This window comes from Uloborus diversus, chromosome 3 (assembly GCF_026930045.1).
Source record: "Uloborus diversus isolate 005 chromosome 3, Udiv.v.3.1, whole genome shotgun sequence".
Classification (NCBI taxonomy): domain Eukaryota; kingdom Metazoa; phylum Arthropoda; class Arachnida; order Araneae; family Uloboridae; genus Uloborus; species Uloborus diversus.
Window position 1 is genome coordinate 58,573,067 of NC_072733.1, and position 25,249 is coordinate 58,598,315.

Genomic DNA, 25,249 nt, shown 5'->3' on the forward strand with positions numbered 1-25,249 from the left:
TCGCCGACACGTATTCGACCGAAGCAAAAACTGCTACAAACGCTGTGACGACAGAGGTTCGTCGAAGGCAGTTAGGAACCATTTTCTTGCGACGAGCCTGAATCGGTCGGGGCAGTTTTAACACAAACTGCGCGGCTAATCCTGTATCGGCCGGGGCAAGGAATGGGTTAAGAAGACGGATAGTGAGAACGCTAAAGCAGGATGTTCTACCAGTAATATTGCCAGGGATAGCACAATATTAACTGAAAGTGGTCCTAAAAGAAAGGCTGCTAACCATAAGTACAGTTCCGACAACACAGCATTTGGATTTACATTCATTGAAGAATTTGATGTCCAGTTGCCTCAATGTGTAATTTGTGCGGAGGTTTTAAGTAATGAGGCAATGAAGCCGGCAAAATTAACCAGGCACTTTGAAACAATGCATAAAGACCAAGGGAGTCATTAACGTGTTAATTTGGCGCTATCTATATCTTTTTATTTTGTTTTTTATATAAATAATATCTGTGTGGTCCGCCAATGATTCTGAAATGTACAAGTGGTACTCAGTGGTGAAAAGGATGAGAACCACTGCTTAAAAGATCAAGAGCATTCACATACGTTTAAACTATAGTTAAAAACGAAAAGTGTAAAAATTTTTAATTTTTCACAAAAACTAAAAAAGGATTGCTCACTATTGCAAACGGAATATACATGTAGGCGAGAAAAGCATGCAAGCAGATTAACTGCAACAGTTCAAAGTAGGCTACATGAAAAGGACAGGGGAGAGAAGGAGAGTTTTTTTCAAGACTAGTGGGGTCACTAGTTGACGCGCATAAGTAGTGCAGATTTCAGTAAGTACAGTAGATCTAAAAATTAGAAAGTAGGGTAGATCTAAAGCAGTAACTAGTGTAGAATTAAAAACAGGTTTGAACATGTCAGATTTCGGTGACCTTTGTACACTTTGTACACTTTTTCTAATTTGTTGGTTCTGTCTCTGATATGATCAAACTGAATGAAATGCCTCATTTGCTTATTTGTATGTATTTTACTCTAATACATTTTTATTTATTGTATTTATCATTATTCTGAATGTTTCCTTATTGTGCGCTTGCTTTAACACTAGAATTACGGTGATCTTTTCATACCTAGAAATACGGTGGGGGTCATTTTGACCCCTGAGAAGAAATCTGCATAGTTTCCTATGTAAAGTTAAATATTTTTAAAAATTAGTTTAAAATAGACATATTTCTAATAAATGCAGTTTATTTAATGAATACAGAGATTTTCAGGGCACATAATAAAATAATTAAAAAAGTATAAAATAATCCTTCAAAAAACCAGCACTGTATTCAGTTGCATTTCAGAAGCTAGCGCCTAATGGTTTCTTTTATGTACAAAAGCATTATGAATGCTTCAGGTTCTTAAAATGATATGTTCTAAGAGACATTTTTGAGTTTCTGCTCTGTTTCAGCATCAGTAAATGTATTTGCAGTTCTTTTTTTCTCAAAAGGGTCAAAATGGCAGCTACCCACAATTTTACTTGTAACCCTTTAGTTTGGGTTTAAAATAATTATAATTTTCTTGAAAACTTTTTATTATTACACAGCACATTATTTAGGAAAAGTTAAGGAAGGATTAAGCTTTTTACAAAAATACAGGAGTAGTTAGCAAAAAAAGTTTGATTGGGGTCAAAATGATCCCTCCCGTAATTCTAGTGTTAACTGTATTCAATTTAAATCCATTGCCTAATATATCACTCAAACTATAGCAATGAGCTTTGTTTTATTCTTTTTTGAAAAGCAAAACTTTTTCCGTTTAGACAACAAAATTTTGCTTAAAATGCGAAAAAATTAATTAATTAAATAAACAAAGAAAAACAGGAAAGAAGAAGAAAAAGATAATGACAAATGTTAAGTACTAATATTTATTTTATAGAAAGACATTTATTTACTAAGAGTTCAAAAGTTATTGCAAGTTTGGCTGCCTTATCTACTCCAAACCAGTTTAGAGTTTGCAAGTAAAAACACGCTATTTTAAATGAAGAGTTGAGCTCAAATGAATTTATAAGAGAAAGCTTTGAGTTAAAAATAAATACAAAAGTGAATAATTTTTAAATAACAAGATTTGAAAATTAACTCAATTTAACTATTATTAATATAAATAAAGAAAGAAAAAAGAAGAAAAATGATTTCTCAAATACGAAACAAACATCAGTATAATTGTAGTAGAAAGAATTACCAAATAATAAATCTGTTTTAAAAGTTTAGAATATAGTGTCTCTAGCATGTTTAAAACAAAACAACTCAAATAATTGTAATCATAATAAATAGACATAGCAAACATAGTTTTCAACACACTTTCATTTACTTTACATTTCTGATTACATTTCTTTTCAATTAAAAAATTACTTATATCATGATACCTGACCAGCTAATAGATTACAATTTAATACAGAATTAAGGAAGTCTTATCAAAATTTAATGACTGGAAAGTTTACATTGTTACAGGTTATACATATATGGAAATCTTAGTTAAATGACTGTTTTAAGTTAAAAGAATGAAAAGAAAAAAACAAATAAATAAAATGGTTGTATTACTTACTGTCTCCAAATACATAAAATAAGAAAACTGTTCAGGTGGTCACAGTGACAAGTTGACTTCTCCTTTGCATGCAAGATCAATTTTTGTGTAAGAATTTAAAGTTCAATATTTTTTAAAAGAAAACACCATGACTTTACATGAATAAGTAAGATGAAAAACAATCACGAAATTTTTTTTTTGACTAAAATGCAGCAATGATTACACATTTTCTTAAGGTTAACTATCTCCAGGATATCAAACTTGCATTTAAAAATACTTGACAAAGAAAAAAAAAAAGGATTTTTTAAATGACATTCGAAAAAAAATCTTGCAGCTCACAAGTTTATTACAAAATTTGACTGAAAATTAGAAAACAAAAGAGGAATAACAAAACAGTTTACCATGTTTATGAGATGGACTTTTGCTCCAGGTACGTCTTTTATCCGGACAATCTATGACAGAAATGTGAATTTCAATCAAATTATTGCAGTACATTATGATTATTTCCAATTTATTTTTACTAAATATCTTGTAAAACACATAATGCATTGAATGTTTACCATCGGTAATGCCAGTGTAGGAATACTTTTTAGACATTAGCCAACTTACAACCAAAATAATTTTTTCTGCATATTTTAATTAAATACACAAAATATACTTTTTATTTTTGGCTGATTTTGCAGGAAAGTAACCTCAACGAGCTCTTTCAAAATTTCACAATGAGTAACATAGAGGTAGGAATGTTTTTAACATACATAGGTGATCCAGCATATCTGGTTAATTTTGAATTCTGCAAAAAGATTTCCACATACAACTTTTAACATTTTTACCACAAAGTCAAGACTCATGTCATGAGCATCACTGTGCATGTACTATTAGTCGGTAAAAAACCCAACTTTTAAGCAACAACAAATGTGATAATAGGTAAGTGAATAAATTTATACCAGGTGGACGATGAAACTGAGGTGACTTAGGAGGTCTAGGTTCAATTGGACGACGTAAATATCCTTGGGTAGGCTCTGCTGCTAAATAGCTGTAGGTATAAACTCTGCTCAAGTCAGAAAGAAGAGGATCCCTTTCAAAATAACTTCCAGGACTTGATCTGCCATACTAAAAATAAAAGAAAGAAATAATTTATAACACACTAAGACAATTTAATTTGTACCTTATATTCCTATGAGCAACAAATTTATATATAAAAGTTAGAGAGAGATTAAGGAAAGAGAAGGGGAGAACAAGCATGTAGACAAATAAATATCGAACCAAACGACACATTAGAATTATGAAATTAAAACAATCATTGCAAAAATCAAATCACTTCCTTAAATAAAATTCTATATACTAATACAGTCACCTCTTGATAACTCATAGCCTTATAAATCGAATATTCCTTTATCTCGAACTTCTCATTGGGTTCAAACTCTCAAGAAGGCAATGAGTGATAACTTCCCATAACTCGAACTACTATTAATTTGAAGGTTTTGACCGGTCACTTGTGGCTTCAAGTTATTGAGAGTTAACTGTATATATCCTTGGCTCAGAGAAACAGTAAGACATCTAAACCTAGAAACGACAGTAAGATAACCTACTGTTGTTCTGAGCAGGGCTGTGGAGTTCGAGTTGGACTGATTTTAGGGTAATGGAGTTGGAGTGGTTAGAAAACTTGTCTCAAATTAAGTTGTTTTTTATTTATTTATTTATTTATTGGAACTTCTATTTTTACAAAATTTTGGAGGAATGAATCCCATCCTTCTTTCACCTTAACGTCATCGGTGTTGTATATTTGTTTATTTTTAGATTTCAATTTTAAAAACTTTCCAGAGGAAAGTCTCCTGAACCCCATTTAATGACCGCTAAGATCGTCTAAAATTTGAGTTTGTGGAATTTCAAAAAACTTCTTGCACAAAGTTCTGATCCATATGACTAAAGTGTTACAAGATGTGCCCCAATCGCATTTTTAAGACTACAATTCTGAAAAAATTTTGAGGGAGTGCTCTCTTTTAACATAAACAAAGATCATATAAAATTATGTTTTTGGAACTTCAGTACCTAAAATAGTCCGAGGGTGAGTTCCTGCATCTTGGCTCAAGGAGGGGGCTATCGCTCCTCCATTGTATCCGTCCTTGGATGAAGATAAAGCTGCATCACAGGAGGGTGCAAAAAATGGCTTCCAGGAGTGTTTCCAAAAGTTATATGAACATTGGCAGAAGTACATAGTCGCTCAAGGTGACCCTTTGAAGGTGGATGTACTTCGGTATTGTGAACTATTCTGGGTAAGGTTTTACACAGCTTGTCCCCGAACTACGTACAATCTAGATAGGGTGTAGTTAAGCTTCTCCTTTTTTGACTGCTGTATGATGAAAAAGAAAGAACAGAAAAAAAAGAAGTTCCGTCTAGAACTAAATGAGCCTACTTTCCCGTATACCCATATCTACTTTCTAGTATCTGATTAATATTCTCAAAGACAGCTAAAATCACAAATTGCTTTAAACATAATTTTTTTATATTTTAAGCTGATTTTCAGGAATAAAATATGCCTTCACTCATCAAAAAAATTAGATGCGTAAAAATAAATAAATAAATAAATAAACGAACAAATAAAATAGCTGCACCTTTTAAACAAAGTGGCCAATTCACATTTTTCCATAAAAACATTCTTTACCCGCTTTCAAAAAGAAAAAAAATAATTAAAATTAATAAGATTAATAAAATAAATGGGCAGTTCTCAAAAGGTGGGAGCAAACACAGACCTCAACTTTGAAGCTTCAACACCAAATAACTTTCATTTTAATTAACTCAAAAATTTTTGAGTTGAACTATAATACTGTATAGAGACAAGAATTGACATAAATTATGGAAAAAATGCTCTTCAAACGCCCTTAAAAAAATATTTTCTTTGCTAAAAGGCACAATTTTGGACATACCAAAACGTTAACTGAGCAAATGTACCATTAAAAAAAATTTTTTTTAAATTATTTCCATACGTTTCAAAAAAAAATTAAAGGTATGAATCTTACACTGAATAAGTTTTTGTTAATATTTTACACAAATAACAAAAGTAATGACAGATTATTTACTTTGTAAACGATTTTAGAAAAAAGTAAGTTTGAAATTCGATGCATGTCCAAAAGTTACGATCTTTACAATGCTATTGTTTGAGAACTAAGTATATGATGTTTTCGTTTTAAAGGTATTTATCGAGCCTCAGAATCAATTTTTAATTGTTTAAAAGTGTTTTCATAAGCTTTTATGCAGTATCTTAGAAGAAAAATAATTTTTTTTAAACGTACATGTGAGATGTCCAAATGGCGTTACGATCCTGACGCCGATAATTCTTTCCGTTTATTCATAACTTTTGATGATCCACTGTCTTCTAACCTCAATAAAAAAGGTTATTATAATGTTATCTTCTTTAATACATTGGTATTTTGCATAATTAATACGTTACACATTGAACAATACATCAATTATAGTAGAAACATGACTGGTTATGATCGAACGAAAGCCATTTTGCACTAAAATTGCCAAGCAAACCTCCGTTGGCGACAACACAGTACACGATAAGCTAAAGGTTACCAGAAAAGAATTCCAGTTTGGCAAATGTAGTTTATCGTCATCTGTACCAGTTTTGGCGACTTTATCACCTGCGCTAGCATTTTTTTCCCCCGCTTTTATTATTTTAGAATTCTCTTTCTCTTCTTTCTTTTGGAAACATAATTTAACGATCTCCAAATAGAAATACGAATTTCTTTTTTCAATAATTTTTTTTAGACATCGTTTTAATTCTTATGACATTAGAAAAAATATTCATTATTAAAACTGATGTCACTTTTTACATTTGTATTATTTTTAATTTGAAGCTTTTTTTTTTATCTTTCATCAACTTCTTCAAAATCATTCCAAAATTTTATTATATGTAAAGAGCAGCATGTATAGCCATTCAAGTGCTTCATTAGTATCCTCTTTATTATTAAATTGCAAAATTCAAAAAGTAGTAAATAAAATTTTCATTGGAAAAGTTGAAAATCAGATTAACAATTGTCAAAAATGGTGAAACTTACATTATGATGATGTCCAAAATCCGTTACCTACAGGACAACAATGTCCAAAATCTGTTACCTACAGACTGCTGATTTAATTTGCTAATTAAGAATTTTTACAAATACCTGCTGTCTTTTCATGTTCATATATTGTGTTCTAGATATGCATACTATAGAATAAAAGCAAAATTGATGTCAAATTTGAAAATTTTTGAAATTGCTCCAAGTTAACTTTTTTGTTCCCACCTTTTGAGAACTACCCAAATGCATCATATCAAAAAAAAAAAAAAAAAAAAACGTTTGTTTTTCCCCTATTGCCAAAAAATGACTTTTTTAAATGAATTAATACGCTCTCCAAAACAATAAAAACTATAAAATGTCAACTTAAAGAAACAATTTTCATAGACAAAAAAAAAAAAAAAAATCATCTGTGGATATCTTTATATTTTTTACTAATAATATAGCTGAAAGTCCTGTCTGGATGTCTCTCTGTCACAATGTCTGGATCTCTGTGACGCACATAGCGCCATTCGCTGATTTTCATGAAATTCGGCACAAAATTAGTTTGTAGCATGGGGATGTGCAACTCGAAGCAATTTTTAGAAAATTCGATTTTTTTCTTTTTCTACTCCAATTTTAAGAACATTTTCCCTAACAAAATTATCATAAGGTGGACGAGTAAATTACCAAGTTATTATAATGTGGAACCGTAACATGGGCAAGCCAATTGGCGATTATATTATTTACATTATTACATACATTATTACAGGCGAACCAAAAGACCTTTTAATTTTCTACTAGGGGCAAGCGGGTATTACTAGTACAAACATAAAGGACTTCACGTTTATTTGCCGAAAACAGAATACATAAATTAAAACTTTAGAGTGAAAATAAAAAGTCATATTAATAATAATTATTTCACAGTTAAAACCATGGCTGCAGAGTCAGAGTTGAAGTCAATCTCCTTTTGGGATAAAAGAGTCAGAAACGGAAGCCGAAGGCATGGGAGGATTTATGGGGGGCAGAGGGGGGCAATGCCCCCCCCAGTTTTGGGAGGACTTTATGTAGTAACAACACATCTTTCAAAAATTAAAAAAAAAAACATCATTTTTTTGTTTTTGAATAGTTCAGAAGAGCATGGGTGGATTTATAGGGGGGGGCCTTATCTTCCAAAATCTTATTTTAAAAAAAAATCAAGATTTTTCCTTCTTTGAATAGTTCAATGAAAATGAAGAGAATGTCCTTTTCTGAAGGGAGAAAAGAAAAAGAAAAAACCGAACATTAAATACAAATAGTACAGCTGTCACTAGGGTACTGATAATTGGTCTAAATTCACTATTTTGGACTGAAAACCATTTGGGCAAGTATATGAATGAAAATATAGGCTAAACGAGCTATGCATTCTGCTGCAACACTTACAATAATTGACTCGATCTTCTCGTTACGATTTGTTTTCTCTCTTTTCAGAATGTTTTTCAATTTGCGTGATTTCAAAACTAGATGTTTTGGGTTGTTACAGACAAAAGATTTTGAAGAACCTTCTGGATTCACACGTTCAAATGAAATTGGCTGATTTGAAATGTATGCTATTGCAAAAGAAGTACATAGCTAAAAGGTTTTTGTACAGCAAAATGCTATCAAATGTAACAGTTAACACCATACTCAACGAATGTATGTAACAATGAAACAAAAAGCTGGAAAAATTGTCCAACCATTGAACAAACAGAATATAAAATCACTGTAAACAATGCGTTAATTTTTTAGGGGGGGGGGGGGGGAATAGGAATCTCAATCTCTAGCAGTTCAAAACTAAATTTCTAATTTTCCAGAATCATACATTGTAAGGAAAACGTCGGAATAAAAGAAAAAGTGAGGGAGATATATTTTCCGGCACGAAAGTTTTGCACAATTCTTGTAAGATCACATTATTACCTGATGAAATGTTTTTATAACTGTGTTTTCCTTATTTTTTAAAGGAAAAAATTTGTATATATGAAACTAATAGTTAGAACTGTACTTCATACGCTTGGAAAAATTTCGGATTGTCTTTTTTTCTTTTGAGAAAGAAAAGTAAATACTATCGCAAACTGAATAAATTTCAGTTATCTGAACGTTCTGATTAATTGAATCTTTTTACTTAGAGGGAAAGTACCATTTTCCTTACTTTCTAAATACTGTTTAAAAATTAAGGTTAGTCATAATCATCTAAGTCTAAATGAGACACTTATTGTCATTGAAATCTGAGTAATTCAGTCATCAAAAGTTTTGGAAAAATTTGCTGAAATTTGATAAAAAGCGATAAAAACCTTACACAGATTGGTAAAATCATAAAAATCCTTTAACTGTAAAAAACTGACGAATTTTCGTTAAAATTACAAAAAATCAAACAAAAATCTGCAGGTAAGAGTGAATTACATGCAGGGCCTGATTTGCCTATAAGATAAACAAGCTATAGCTTAGGGCCCCTGCTTAGAAGTGGGCCCCTAACTCCCAAAAAATTGTGATTCGTTCCTTAAAAAATGGAAAGAAAAACTAATTTAATTTTCAAGTACTACTTGAAAACTTTGAATATTTGGAAACGTGTGGCTACAAACCTTAAATTTTAAAATTTCTAACAAATTGTGGGGAGGAATGCCAAAATGTGTCAAACTCAGCTCCTTGCTATATCTTGCATCAAAAATGTAAAAATCATGGTTCTCGCGTTTGTAACATATTACTTGAAATAAATTTTTGTGACTCACATGCTTCATATCTTGCTATTTATTTAATTCCAAATGCAGAATTTTGGAATTTTTTTTATATTGGTCGCTTTTATCTTACTTTTACTGCATATTGTTAATGTGTTTAGCCCGGGAAAAAAATGATACACTACCCCTATTCCTTTTCGTTTTCGGCACTACTTATAATTAAAAAAAAGTTGTAATGTGAAATTAAAGTGTATTTTTTCTTTTAAATTTAAAACAGCAGTTTCTTACAAAGTTTGAACAATACCGTACAACTGTATAATCTACTACTCAATTTCAGAGACTGGAAAGGGCAAATTATTGATAGGTTCTAAAATCCCTGAAAAGAATTGGTGCAGAGAAAGCAAAAAGGAAAAGAATTGGTCAAGAGCCTACCAGGACTCTTGAGCCAAAAACCCAATCTAACCAACCAAACCTTGAAAATAATTGGACAAGTCTTTGAAACTCCTAAGCAAAGTGTGCTTCAATTTTATTTCTTATCAAGTGTATAAATTATGAATTGTTCAAATGGGTAGAATGGTACTCTCTTGATACCCATTCTCTAAATCTGTGCACCATTTCTTTTAAAGTATTAACTTGCATCATAAAGCACTTTTAAAGCGTAAAACTTTAAAAAAAAATAATTTGCCTATTATTTCCAATTAACCCTTATCAGACTTCTAAATGCAGCATTTTATGTCCATTTTATATAATTTCCTCCGGGGGAGTAACCCCCTAAATTAGAGATATTCTATATCCTATTTGAAAGGGAGCCCTGCGTCACTCTTTTAATACCAGCCCCCTCTCTTTTAAGGTCAAATCAAAAAGGACAGCATGATTATACACAGTAATGAAAACGACACATAAAAGAGTAAAGAATGGCCTTATGCATCACAGAAAACAGACAAAAAATGGGAGAGGGGGGGGAGGGCAATTAAAAATGTTGCCCAAAAAAAAAAATCCTGCCCCCCCCAGGAACTCAGTCCTAAATCCGCCTATGGCCGAAGGTATTTTATTCAAAGACTAGGAGTTGGAATCGGTCCATTTACCCCTAGAGTTTGCAACTCCGCCAATGTTTGCGGAGAAGTCAGAGTTGGACCTACTTTTGGATAAAGGAGTCAGAGTCGAATGTCCAACAGTTGGAGTCAGTCATTTTTCCTCGGTGCATAAATTTTTGCCAAAGCTACGAAGTCAGAGTCGAAGTCGGGGAGTCAGAGTCCGACTAATTGTCGGGCACAGGGGTTCAAAATTCTTGGAGTCGGAAGTTGGTCGTCAAGAGCTATTTCCAACAAAATTTGTTAGAAGTAAATCCGCCTTCAAGTGCGGAATCTTCATTGACTTTCAATTTCCCCATAGGCGCTAATGTTAAAGGATTTGAACTGCTCAAAATTGAACTGAAAATTATTCAAATCAAAAAGATATTTTGTATACATGTTCTTTATCAAAAGCTTTTTCCTACGAAGGTTATTTGAAGCAAATCCGCCTCCAAGTTCGGAATTGCCTTGAATTTCCCTGTAGGCACTAATGTTAAGTTTTTTTGAACTGTTCAAAATTGAACAAAAAATGAGCAATTTCATGTCAGATCAATCACCTTCTTGACCTCATCATCTCTGACTTTAACGAAAATTGGTGTGAGGGACACATATGTCAAGATGAGTTATCCTGCTAAATTTTAGAATTCTACGAAATACAGGGCTTTTAAACTGAAAAAGTACGAAAAAAAAGAAACGAAAAGTTGTGACATTCAAATGACCGTACTTTCTCTCCTAATTATAGTAAAATGAATACTCAAAAACCATTGTAAAGTTAAAGAATAGAGCTTTCTATTGATATAAAACATGACTTTCTTACGACAAGTTTAAGTTTTAAGGCCATTCACCATGACTTTTGACCTTGAACATCTCAAAAAATGTCCCCTTAAAATTTCTTCAAAAAATATATTTTATAGCTCTAACACTATACTTTCACTACACCAAAAGTTAGACTGGGATCGCAATGGCAAGGTACTGAAAAAAAAATCAAGAATGTTCACATGTTTTACATTGGGGAATTCCATATGTCAGGTCAGTCACCTTCTTGATACCTCCTCACCATTTCCGATTTTAATGAAATTTCGTGTGAAGGACACATACAACACGATAAGTAATACAGACAATTTTCAGAATTCAACTTCAAAAAGGTTACGAAATACAAGGCTGTTAAAAACTTTGAAAGTGCAAAATAAACGGAAAGTAGTGACATGCAAATGACTAACTTCTATCGTTCTATCCCAATTACAATAGAATAAAAATTTAAAAACCATTGAAATAAGTAATTAATCGCCAGAGAGAAATATAGTATATTAATATAGAGTAAATAGGTCTTTTAGAACACCCAACAGAAAACAAAAAGGGAAGTCCACAACTGGAACGTTCGCAGACCCCACATACGAAATTTTAACCCTTTACAGCTTAATATTTTTGAGTTATGACTTATAAGAGATACATATGTACATCCAGCCACAAAAAAAAAAAAAAAAAAAAGAAAAAAAAACGCAATAATTAACTTTGTTTGTACCTGAATACAGTACTTAAAATTCTTTCAGGAAAAAGTAGAAATTCATACTGAAATTTGAGTAAAAAATTTTATATGAAAACGATAATTCCCTTTATTTTGTAGTAAAAAGTAAAAGAGCAAAGGTCCTTTTTTTTTCAAAAACATCGGCCAATTCCATCTGCTTTTCTATGTGTTTTAAGGCCAATGTGCCAATGTTTTCTGCGAATTAGCATCGGCCGCCGGTGCCGATGGCTAAATTGTTGAACCATGGGCGCCGATGCATCGGTCGAGTCCTAGAAAGCACACGATTTGATCAACATCTATTTGTTAAACATTAAGAGGGGAGCAAATTAATACTTTTCAATTTTTTTTAAATGGGATTTTTAAGAAATCTTACTTTTAAAATTGCAACTATTGGAAAATTTGATTTTCAAGTTAAATTTCTAACGTTGCATGCATATTAGGTTTACAATAAAATACAAAGATAAAATTTCATCAAAGGGAATTAATATTCCAATCTCTGTTTGGGGTTTTCCCCCTTCTTGTGCGAGACATTTTGAAAAAAATAAATAAATAAATAAAAAGGCCAGAGTCGGAATTTTCAAAATTCAGGGGTTGGAGTCGGCAATTTTCCTTCCAACTCTGCAGCCCTGATTCTGAGCCCCTAGATATATGAAGTGTATTAGCTCAGTTTACATGCTTTTATTCTTTTATCATTTAGTTCTGCTTGAATTAGTTTTTTTTTTTTTCATTTTTATGCGAAAAGTTGACTTAAAACTCAACATTAATTTCAGCAGAATCTAGGAAATAAGATGAATAAAAAAGTAGTTAAAGTGCTGTAGTTACATTAACTTTTAAAAATGCAAGTGTTTAGTAAAAATTCTAAAACACAAACTTTCTAAAAGCAAAAAAAAAATCAAAAATTTTTTAAGCAAAATTAACTTAGTTCTAAAACACAAAATTTCAAAAATCAAACAAAGCAAACATTTCTTTAAGCAATTTAAGGTTTAAAAGGCATACAAGGAAAAAGAAAAACACAAATTAATTTTATATACAAGAAAAAAAATTCCAAAAAAAAAAAGGCAATATCAAGAAAGAAATTTTTAGCAACTTCAATAAATATCATAACTAACCTGCTTCAAAATATTTCTGCAGTATATTCCAATGGAAAGCATTTCAGAAAAACTGGGGGATGGTGAAAAGTAGAAAAACTGCCAGGTCAACATGAAGGACAAATTATTCTCATCATGCAGCACTCAAAATGCAAAAAAGTGTATAAATTCATGCATGTGCAATGTACTTGAAAAGAAACTCTGCAAAACATGCTGTTGCAAAATATATACTTAAAATTATGTATATGTAAGCAATTTCAAAAACAAATTTTGCTAATAAAAACATGCAAAACAATATTTTTACAAATGAGACTTTTTCACTTTTCAAGATGCTAGGGGAATTACATCATAAAAATTTGTCATCTCATACTATGTAACATTAGAAGAAACAGAATTTTTAAAATGGAAAACAAAAGAATACCACATGAAGTTAATGTATAAAGGCACATAATGCAATTTTAGAGCAATTAAATGATTTTTTTTTTTTTGGCTTGAATGACAAAAGAGTACAGCTCAAAGATATAACTTGCTTTAAAAAAAAAGATTAAAAAAAGATAAAAGGAATTTAGCCACATTAAGTCTCCATTTTAGAACATTGCAAGACCAGAAAGTTACTATCAGTTAGGAACATTCAATTCAGAAAACAGCAGCAGTAATTTTTATGGAGAAAATTTAGTTATGAAAAAGTTTAAAATATTGAAAGGCAGTATTCCAATTGAATCATTTAAATAACTATTTCTACACAAATATGTACACATTACATTAAAACCTAATGTTAAATAGCATATTTTCAAAATATTTTGAGAACTAAATTATAGTCAAAACAGTTACATGCATTTTACATGTGATTTTTTGAAAGATTTGAGTTCAACTCAAATTTATATTGAATGCATATATGAGTAACAATATATTAAAAAAGAATCCAATTAAAGTTTTTAGAAGTACAATACTAGCATGACAATTTAAAAATATTTTCATTGATACAGTCTTATGTCAACATAGACATACAATAGGGAGGCTAATATTGTGGACACTTTTGGAAATATTTTAACTTTGTATACTCACATAAAATGTTACATCTCACAAATAGAAAACTCATAAGTATAATTTTAAAAACTAAATTCAGTGACCCAACAGCCCATGGAGACCAAGGACTACTGTGCCTATCTCAGTTTTCATGACCCAAGGTTCTAGGGTGCAAAGGCAGATGTTTCAGTTAGGTGTTCAGCTGAAGGTAGACCCAAGTGTGTTATCCACACATGGAAGGGATGAAAGGCTGAGTTGACCGTGCTCAATCCAATAATTGAACGCATGTTTGCAGTGTGGAAGAACAATGCACTACCACTAAGCTATTGGGCTTCATATATCATTTAAAGAAAATTTAAAACTGAATTTAAAAAAAAATTCAAGTATTTGCATTACCAAAAGAATTAAATGGTAATGATTATAATTTGATTGCATAATTTAAATTTCCTTCTACAGAACAAAGCACAATAATGACTAGTTTCAACATTGGCATGATGTCAGCAATGCTGGCAAGTATTAGCTTTCATTACATTCGAATCTTGGTTTTTGAAGTGAACTCAAAATTAAATCCTCTGTAAAATGAAATTGCATTATGTGAAATGTAGCATTTTCATTTTCTATAACCATACACATTTGATAAACAACAATTTCCAAAAGTGTCCGTGATTTTGGCCACCACTGTATTATATCTTTTAGAAAGTATAAGGAATAAATTTCAGTACTAACTGGAAGCCCGTCAAGAGAAAATTCTTTTTTTGAATCTTCAAGATCACTGTCATCCATTTGACTATCGGGTCCTGGACCACATCTAGGATGCCATATTGCACCACCTAAAACCCATTTGTTCCATCACCAAAATGTTAATATAAAATTAAATACTTGTATACTTTATGCTAATAATTAAGTACTATCATATTTGTATTTGAAAAACAGTACCTTGTAAAAACATTTCTTCTCCATCTCCAAAAGGATCACCACATTTTGAGCAACGAGCGCAAGTTGGATGAAAATGATGATTGTCACTTGCCTTTAAGTATAAAAATGATTGGTTTCTTGACTATAATACACACAGAGCATAAAACATGTCTTTCATAAGTTATAAGTAATAATTAAGAATTCTGACCTGCAACACTTTTCCAGCAATGAATCTGTCACAGTGAGCACATTTTACACCAAACAGTTTTTGATAATCTTTCTCACAGTAAGGCTTTCCATCCCTGTAAGAAGATCAAAATGAAAATCAAAATGCAACAATAAAATGATTCAGAATACTGTTTAAACAATGTAATAAAAAAAGCCATATGGACTCCAAGAGCAAAATATCTTGTCTTGAAAAGTATTAGAATTTAGATACAGTAATTTCTGGAAGAAACGCCGTGCCGTTTAAGTGTTTAAAAGTTAAACTTTCGGAAGTGCGGCTATTCTGCCGATGCAGTGGTTACGATCGACTTTCCTTTTTATCGACCCGATTTAAGTCCAGCTGTTTTAACGAAGCAATAAAGAAATAGACACTGACACATCCTGAATAAATTATATATTTTCTACCCGTTAATGAGAAGTTTTAATTGCAGTAAATGGCCGACTGTTCGCAAAGTGAGGGAAAGCTAAATCTCCCGTTCGCGAATTTTTCGTATTGTTGATTAAGAGTATAAAATGGAGTTCATTTTATAAACAATACCTTAACAGGAACGTAAGAACGCAATTAATGAAAAAACTGTACACATTTTATTGATGTTAGTGCAGAATAAAAGCGACAAATAACAGAAATTCGCAAAAACGAAACATTTAAAAAAAATCGCGAAAACGAACTTTTTTTTAAATACAGATTCATGATTATTGTTCATTCTAGATCGTGAACATGATTACAAAATCTCATTTTCTTTCTTTGTTAATAATAATAAAAAAAAAAAAAAACCTCGGCAAAACATTTTTGATTTTTGGAAAAAAATTGGAAATCGATTTAAAAGCGGGGTTTTCTGTTTTTTTCCTCAATCTTTCCTTTAAAAGTTGGGGAATAGAGTCATACACAAGTATATACTGTTACTCGTTTCTGTTTAATATGCTTATTAAACTGTTTTCTTACTTCGATATACGATGGATGAGTTAATCATCGTTTTAAAGTGCGGCGTTTACGGCGATGCGGCGTTTCTAATCATTTTAAAGGCTTTTTACACACTTTTTTCAATGTGCGGTGATTACGTCGATGCGGCGTTTCTTCCAGAAATTACTACTCCAACTGGAATTGTAAAAATACACAGAAATAAATGTACAATAGAAAATGTGCAGCTTTCAAATTTCATGAAGATAAACTTGAAAAAATCTTCAAACAGGAAATATTTTGCACTGAAATTTTGATTTTTAAAAAGCACAGTAAAAAATGACAAAAGTAAATTAATAGAAAGTTGTAAAACCATCAGTTTCTATTTAAAATATCTGCTTTACACTTACTTTCCCATGTATTCTCCATGCAAAACAGAACCACAAGAAGCACATTTAAAGCACCATATGTGCCATTGTTTTTCAAGAGCTATAAGAGCTTGTCCTTCCTGCAGTTCTTCTTTGCATCCACCACACCCTAAAACGAAAAAAAATTAAGATTTGAAAAAAAAAGAAAAAAAAAAAGAAAAAAAAGAAAAAAAAACAACAACCAACAACTTGCTCCAACTAGAAAATACAACAAAAATATAAAAACGTAACTACGTAACTGTGGGAAATTATATTACAATAACATGCTATTTATCCGAAATCAAACTGCAATCTCTACAATAACAAATAAAATTAATGAAGTTCATTATAAATATGTACTAAAAGCAGAGGCTTACGAATAACGGAGGCCTTGTTAGAACAAATAAGATTATAAAATCATTAACAAAATAAAACCACTAAGCAGTTACGTTCCTGAAAAAAAAAAAAAAAACCCTTATGTTTATCTTAATGTTTTGAATGATTAAAAATTGAATTTACTAACTAATTTCAGTCTAACACATTTTGTTACTTACCTTACGAAATTTGATCGCAAACCTAATTTCGAAAATTTACCATAATTAGACTTTAATTATAGCAAGGAATATTTTTTCCACACTTGCACCACTTACTTCGCACGGTATCTGTTGGCGATTCTGCAGTAGGGGATGTTACGATTGGTATTTGTATGCATCTCATACAAAGACACTCTTTACCAGTGAACGTAACTTTTTCGCCAACAGGGAAGGGCTGCCTGAAAAAACACTGGCTTTTTTCAACCACTCTGACTATATTAGTAAATATTTAGTAATCAACACTTCAAGCGTCACTCACCGACATCTAGCACATACGAAACATTTTTGATGATAAGTGCTTCCTAACGCAGTAACAACTTCTCCTTCTACAAATTTATTGCAAGCTCCGCATTTCTTCCCAAACATTCTTTGGTAATCAGCAGTGCAGTAATATTTCCCCTCTTTGAAGAAAAAGCCACCATGTGCTAAAGATGATGAACATACTGAAAAATGAATAAATAAAAAGTTAGCCAAAAACACAGAAACAAAAATAATTTTGCGCAAAACAGCTGAAACAGACAATTTCAAATAAAAAAGTATTACCTTCTATCAGCCGAAAAGAAGTGCATTGCTTTTTAAAAAATGCTGACATCTTAAAAGAATTAAATTTTGAAAACGATTTCGTTGGGGAAGGAAATTTTGTGATTGCAGACATTTGAAGGAGAGACTGAAGTTTACTAAACTGCCCTGCGAAGTGCAGTAACTGCAACTTTCCCCGTTTTGTAACTGCAGACTTTCCCCCCATTTCAAAGTTCCATTCTCATGAAATAAAATAAGAAAAGTTCATTTATTTGGGGGAATTTTCAGCTTTTACTTTCGTAAAATAAATCAATCCACCCTATAAAAAAAATCATTTTTCAATCCGTCATTAATTTTTAACTTTGAAAAGTGGGGGGGGCAAGGCCCCTTTATTTTTGAAAGCGAAGGGGAAGTGCCCCCTTGCTGAGTACGAGTCGCCAATTATCCCCCCCCCCCCCAAAAAAAAACAGGAGTTTGATTGTTAAGGTCCCATTTCTTTTTCCAATAATTATATGAGGCAGTGAGAAGCAAATGGATGTAAGTGGGTTTTTTAAAGTTATGGGTAAACCCGTTTTTAAAGATAAGGTCCTGATAGGCTCTCATTGAATTTTTTTTTAAAATTATGATGTATAATAGAAGCTACTAGTACTACGTCTTGCCCCAAGACAGAGGAGAAGTTCAACTACCATTTATACTGGTTATCTCCAATTTTTTAATTTTACCACTTAGATCCCTTTGCTTCTCACTATCTCATACAATCTTTATGCCTTTTATTAAAACGCAGTTCTTGCGAAATAGAGTTTGTTTTCATTTTCAATCTCCTATTCTACATCGACCGATTATTTCACATTACCTTCCAAAGAACTTTGCTTTTTTATTCCCTCCCCCCTAGCATTTTTGATACGAATGTCATACACAAATAATCATACAATACGCATGCACGCGAAACATCCATTCACGAGCATTAAAAAACAAAGAACCCATTACGGATATAATAAATAAACCATGATTACTATCGAATACCATTTACGTTTAGAATTGTCGTAACATGATCCAAATTTATTCAAATAGTAAAGAAAATTTACGAAGAGCCACAGGAAAATACAGAACTTACCTATACACTTAAAACAATCTACATGAAAATATTTGTTCTGGACTTTCAACACACCTCCGATGCACTTCTTTTTGCATCCTTCGCAAAGGACTTTTCCTGTATAAAAGAGACGTCTGAATAAGAAACACTACAAATCACTCAGAAAAGATGAACAATGGACATATTGTATACTGTCATAGCTTAGTCCAAGTAAAAAAGTATTTCACATATTTTTCTCCATGTTTACGATGAAAAGAACAAAGAATCTTCACAGAGAACTACACTAACATTTTTAGATACTAAAAACATAGCACAAGCTGCATCTAAAATTTAGAAAAATGGCATTAAGGGGGTCTGGGACACATTTTGAAATTTTTTTTATTATGTACTTTAGAGTTTTGAAATTTTTTGAACTGATTCATCATTTATTTAATAAGCAAAATCATAACATAAATATGAAAAAAAAAATATTTTTTTATTTAAATTTAGTTAGTTTTTTTCAAAAAAATGGGGTTGCTTTAAATTGCTATAACTCAAAATATTGTTGGTCAATTTTCAATTTCTTTTCAAAAAAGTATGCACAAATATCTAAGCTTTAATTTTTATTCGGCGATTTTAAAAATATTGATTCAATAAAAAATAAAAAATATTTGAAGAAAAATTTCGAAAAATTCGAAGATACTTTTTTTTAAAAAAATCATAATTTTTGCAGTAAACGTTTTTTTCAAATTCGCCGAATAAAAATTAAAGTAAATTGCTTGAAAAAGATATGCTCCAAGTTTCATTACTTTATCTCTATCGGTTCCTGACTTATAAGAGTTTGAATGCAAGAAATCGGGAAAAATTGCATCATGGAGAAAAACGCGTTTAAAGTTTTAAAGTTATGTAGACATTCGTTAGATGCATGCAACAAAAATAACTATAACTTTCGTTCTATTTAAGGTAGAAACAAGATTCAAACGTCCTCTTAAGCAGAAAAAAACGGAGCAATTTTTCAAATTATAAAAAAAAATTGCAAAATTTGAGGATTTTTGTGTCCCGGACCCCCTTAAACAGAAAAAGATTTTATGACTGGTAAGTGCAATACATAGATACAGTCATGAATCATATGCAGACCGTAACACATACTTAAATGGATTTTTTTTTTAAATTTAGCATTTGAAGTACACTGTTAAAACTACAGGTTGCATTTGGCACCTTTCAAGGGTGAAACGCTTGTAGCACCAGCGGCACCCAATAGGAAGCAGAAGTTTTATCCTGTACTAGGGTGAAAAACTGGCACCCTTAACCCAACGTGCACCGAGGGTGAAAAGATGGCACCCTTTCTGTTTCCTGTTGCTGATCCTCCTCCCTCCCCCCGTGTTGTGAGCATTTTTGTATACAATTGTGTTCATTATTGAGCAATCACGATTGTTTATTGTTCTCATTTGACTGTCACTGGCGTCCGGTTCCTTTTTCAGCTTGGAACAGGGGCCTCTGCAGCACCACCGCCCATCGGCGTCTGCAGGCGCGCTTCCTCTGGTCCCGACCACTGTCCCCCAGAATCCGGTGGCGTGCATGTCCTCCACACACGCGCGCTACTCACACACTGACACACACACTCGCCTTTATACACATACACTCAAGTCTACGTGCATACACGCATGTCTACACACACAAGCCTAACCTACACATGCACGCACGCACGCCTACAGACACACACACAACTATACACACGTAACCGCCTAGGAGGAGGGGCAGGCTTGATGAGACATTAAGCCGTTTCTAGAAACAATAACTCTAATGAGTAAGGTCTTGCCGAAACTCGTGATTGCGAAACACATAATTTGAATTCAAAATTTCAGTATTCAAATTAGTTTTTTTCATTTATTGTTTTGATTTATAAAAAACGAAGTCTTGGTACATTTTTCATTGAATTCAGTTCTGAAGATGGTTAAAACTTGTAATTTAAGGTATTTGATCACATTTCAACTTCATGATTTTATTTGTCTTTTCGTGCACTAATTTTCGTACATCCACTTGGATTGCTCAGTAATTTTAATATACACTGGTGTGCAAAAATTAAGGACGAAGTCGAAAAATTAGCATATCAGCTGAACGAAGAGGCAGAGCGGACAGAAAGACCAATCAGGAGATTAAGTAAGGTGATGTACGGTAGCACATGCACAGATATGCAGGCAGACGTAATGGGGGAGTGTCTGAATAGTATAAAGCATGTTGTCGGTGTAAGATCAGTATTTCTGGCAAAGAGATTGCACGCCGTATAGCAGTTAAAATCACTCCGAGTTGCTGCCTCAGCGAGAAATGGCGAATAATCAATCTGTTAGACGACATCTGGATGCTTTTACCCGAGGTCAAATCATTGGGAAGTTGGAGGAAGGCCGCAGTGTGACTGCAGATTTCGGAATTGCTCACAGCAACGTTTCACGACTTTGGAGACAATTTCAAACTACAGGAACAGCTATCCGGGGGTTCAGTAGTGGTCGTCCACGAGGAACCACACCCGCAGATGACCGGTATATTGTATTACAGCCTAGAAGAAACAGGCGGCAGACAGCGGGAGAAATCGCTAGACACACGACACAGGCGACTGGACGACCGATATCGCGTTTTACCGTGGCCAGAAGACGGCACAGTGGTGATCTGTTTGCACGACGCCCTATACGGTGTGTACCTCTAACGCCTGCCCATCGGAGAAGGCGTTCTCTGTGGTGCCGGGAACACCGGAATTGGAGAGACAATAAATGGGGACGAGTACTCTTTACAGATGAGAGCAGATTCAGTCTGAGTTGCGATTCTCGTCGCATACTCATCTGGAGAGAGCGGAGAAGCCGCAATCATCCCTCGAACATCATTGAAAGGGACAGGTATGGAGGTCGAGGAGTTCTCGTTTGGGGAGGCATCATGCTTTGTAGTCGACAGACCTTCACATCTTCGACGCAGGTTCAGTCAACGGGACTCGTTATTGTAACGAGATTCTTCTTCCATATGTGCGTCTTTTTAGAGGCGCTATGGGTCCGCAGTTCCTTTTCATGGACGACAATGCACCATGTCATCGCACAGTAGCTGCCGAACAGCTCTTAGAGAGTGAGGATATTGAACGTGTGGATTGGCCGCACGATCTCCGGATCTCAATCCCATCGAGTATGTATGGGTTTTTCTAGGCAGACGCTTGGCAGCTCGTACCTTACCACCAGTAATGATTCGGGATCTTCGATTGGTGCTGCAAGACGAATGGGCAGCAATGCCTCAACAACTCATTGACACCCTCATTCTCAGCATGGGCAGACGCTGTGAAACCTGCCTAGCAGTCGGGGGAGATCATATCCCCTACTAAAGACCGGATGTTTCTTGCTGGACACCCATCACAGGGATGTTTCGGCCTTCAGTCACATTGCGCTCCATGCTACTTTTTCAATAAAGCTTCTTTTTATCCCTCTGATTTCTCTTTTAGTAAGTGTTGCTTACATTACACATGTCCTTACGTATTGGGGATCTTACGGTATTAAATGTGTTGATTTAGAAAGCTTTTGTACAAAGTTATATTGAAAAAACCGTCTCGTCCTTAATTTTTGCACACCAGTGTATGTTATTGACATTTGCTGCAGCACGATCGCACCGAAAATGAAGAGCGTAAATATTTATAATATTTACAGGAACAACCAAACATATTCAATTGTATTACATTACAATCACGTTAAAATAAACTCGTTTCATAAACGTTCAATATTTTAATCAAGAGTAACATATTAATACGTACGCATATATGATTCGACATTTGAATATCTGTATAGAACATAAATAAGCACTTTTTTTCTCCAATGTGAAGTTTTCCGAACAAAACAATTTTTTAACGCTCGATTCATTCTTACAGGAGTGACAAAAAAAGCTCAGTCATTCGCCTCAAGCAATAACGCCAACAAAATATATTAACTTAAGACACGAGATAATGAATTTAAAAAAAATCGAGACGGGGAGTAGGAATTTCATTTTAAAACAGCTTTTTTTTTACTTGCTCTGTTTTGTTTATACGCAGCACTGTTAGAATTTCCGTTCACTTACTGACTGCATCACATTGTAAACAATAAATTTATTTGTTTGAAATCCACAAGATCCTTGACAGTACAAGTAAGTAAAATCACATATTAAAAAATGGGATTTTGGAGTTTAAAAGATAATAATATTCTAAAACTTCCTAATTAATAGTTGAGTTAACTTGTCAAACATCATCTAGTTTAAGTGTTTTGAATGCTAAATGTTATTTATCCAGTGCAGATAGATATTTTTAGGTAAAATTTATGCATGATAGAAATAGCATGACAGTAGCGTTTATAACGGTAAACTGAACATTAAGAGGTAGTCAACGTACTTTGAAACACTTTTAACTGTGTTCGAAAGCCTTAAAAACTACACTATGATCGAATGCCTGCACTGACGTGAGATTTTGAAGATAAATCGGAGAAAAGTTCAGTTTTTTAATCCAATTTCGTACTTTATTCATTGTGAAAGTGCGTAGTTAGTTCTTTCGTTCGCCATTGATTGTGGTTGAACGATGTCAGAGCACATGCGCCAACGTGTCACCCTTGCTATTTCAAGGTCCGTCTTTAACTTTATTAGCGTCATTCATCCATAAAGGAACCAAAAGACACCTTGATCACATTTCCTAGCCTCCATTGCACCCTGAGGCACCGTATTTACACTTCGGGGAGCCAAATAGCTTCCCAGAGTCACTCGAAGTTTTAACAGTGTAGCAATCAGAAGCCTCAAAACAAATGCTGCTATTAAATTATGTTATAGCACAAAGTATGTTATCAGCAATGCAATGCATGCGAATATTTAACTGAATCTCTAGATTCATCTAAATTTATATTTGTAAAATTAATTTATGATTAGATACGATTGAATTCATTTACCATGTTTATGCTTACTTCGAAAACAATGTTGAAAAGTAATATAGAAGCAGTTTACAAAAATAACTGTTTTTTTGCTTTTTGAAAGTAGTTAAAAATTATACGAATGGCAGTGTGATTTTTTCCTCTCTCAATGCTGTTAGGAAGTGAATTTTATTTTATTGCTTTTTTAAAATTGATTCTTCTTAATGCAAATACATTTTCCAAAAAAAAAAAAAAAATTGGAAAAAAAAAAATAGAACCGACTTCAAAATTGCTCTAAAAAGTGAAAAATAATTTTATTCTTTAAACACCATCGATTATACTTTTAAACATAATTTTTGAAGTTGGCGCAAAAACAAAAAGTAAAATCCATTGTAACCATGCTTCGTTCATATTGTTATCAAAAAATCATCCAAAGTTAGGAACGAAACATTTATATCGTAACTCAAATATGCTGTCATCAATGCGTAATGCATGTGGTAGTGAAGAAACTGGGCCTGATTTAATTTATAGTTGTAACTGAGCTATGACTGTGAATGATTTTATCGATCGTTTTTGCGCCAACTTCAAAAATTATGTTTAAAAGTATTATCGATGGTGTTTAAAGAATAAAATTATTTTTCACTTTTTAGAGCAATTTTGAAGTCGGTCCTATTTTTTTTTATCCAAAATTTTTTTTATTTTTTTCTTTTTAGTGTAAATGTATTTAAGAAATATTAAGAAGTTACCATAACGAAACTTTACCTTATTTTTTTTCATAAAAATGCTCCATACTAAAAAAATAAAAACACGCCTTAAACTTTAAGCGATTGACAATAAAAATTTATCTTTATTCCTCGCTGGAATTCATTTGTGGGTTAATTTAATTATAACCATTTAAGTATTACGTTTTCCCTAACTAATTTACATTTCACAGCATAGTTGCTTTTTGTGCAATCCTGTATCTCCTTACTCAGCCCAAATCATCTGTTATTGGCATACTTGATAACGATAAAAATACTACTATAGTTGAAGCAAACCTAACCTAGTAGCATTGTGAAGGCTAAGCAGATCCTAATCACTGCATAAACCTCGCTTCCACGTTAGGTTTACTCCCACTATAGAGCAATGACACTGAAGAAACTTGATGCTTGCTTCAGAGAAGCCTCCATTCAAAATTATCACCACAATTACTATTAATATTATTGTTGTATGGCACCAAATTGTTGAAACAATGGGTTTTATGTTTAATCATTTAATAGGGAAATTGCATGAACTTTACTGTTTTTTGACCATAACTTTTTTTTAACGAACAAATATGGTCAAACAAAGTAATGGGACCTAAGTTGAGCCATCCCCTATCCATTAAAAGAAGAATCATCAAAATCGGTCCACTAGGTAAGACGATGTGAGTGGACAAAAAAAAAAAAAAAACATACATGCGGTATGAACTGATAACCGCCTCCTTTTTGAAGTCGGTTAAAAATAGTGGGTCAGCGACACGTCACAAGGAATTCACTGATCAAATTCCAGCGATTTAAAAAAAAAAAAAAATAGCGTTGACAGATTTCATTTCCAGGAGGAAAGATAAGTGCCATGAAAAGGTGCCACTGATCCGCAATTATGTTCAGATATGATGCAGCTTCCATGGCTTGTTCTACCAGAACCGAGGGTCTCATAGCCACCCATGAGAGCATTCCCCAATATGAATAATACTGTCACCCCCAGCTTGT

The 25,249-nt window shown here is 32.8% G+C and overlaps 1 protein-coding gene across 1 annotated transcript in view; it reads right to left on the minus strand.

Annotated features, from left to right (window-relative positions):
* LOC129218761 (actin-binding LIM protein 3-like) overlaps nt 1-25,249 on the minus strand; it is a 63,260-nt gene that overhangs the window by 32,176 nt on the left and 5,835 nt on the right. Inside the window, exons 2-10 of the mRNA XM_054853085.1 lie at nt 18,667-18,779; nt 17,293-17,476; nt 17,091-17,212; nt 16,444-16,570; nt 15,119-15,212; nt 14,932-15,022; nt 14,722-14,825; nt 3,504-3,669; nt 2,961-3,011 (exon numbers count right to left, since the gene is read on the minus strand). Of these exons, the coding sequence (XP_054709060.1) occupies nt 2,961-3,011; nt 3,504-3,669; nt 14,722-14,825; nt 14,932-15,022; nt 15,119-15,212; nt 16,444-16,570; nt 17,091-17,212; nt 17,293-17,476; nt 18,667-18,779 (1,052 nt within the window). The remainder of the gene's footprint in view (nt 1-2,960; nt 3,012-3,503; nt 3,670-14,721; nt 14,826-14,931; nt 15,023-15,118; nt 15,213-16,443; nt 16,571-17,090; nt 17,213-17,292; nt 17,477-18,666; nt 18,780-25,249) is intronic.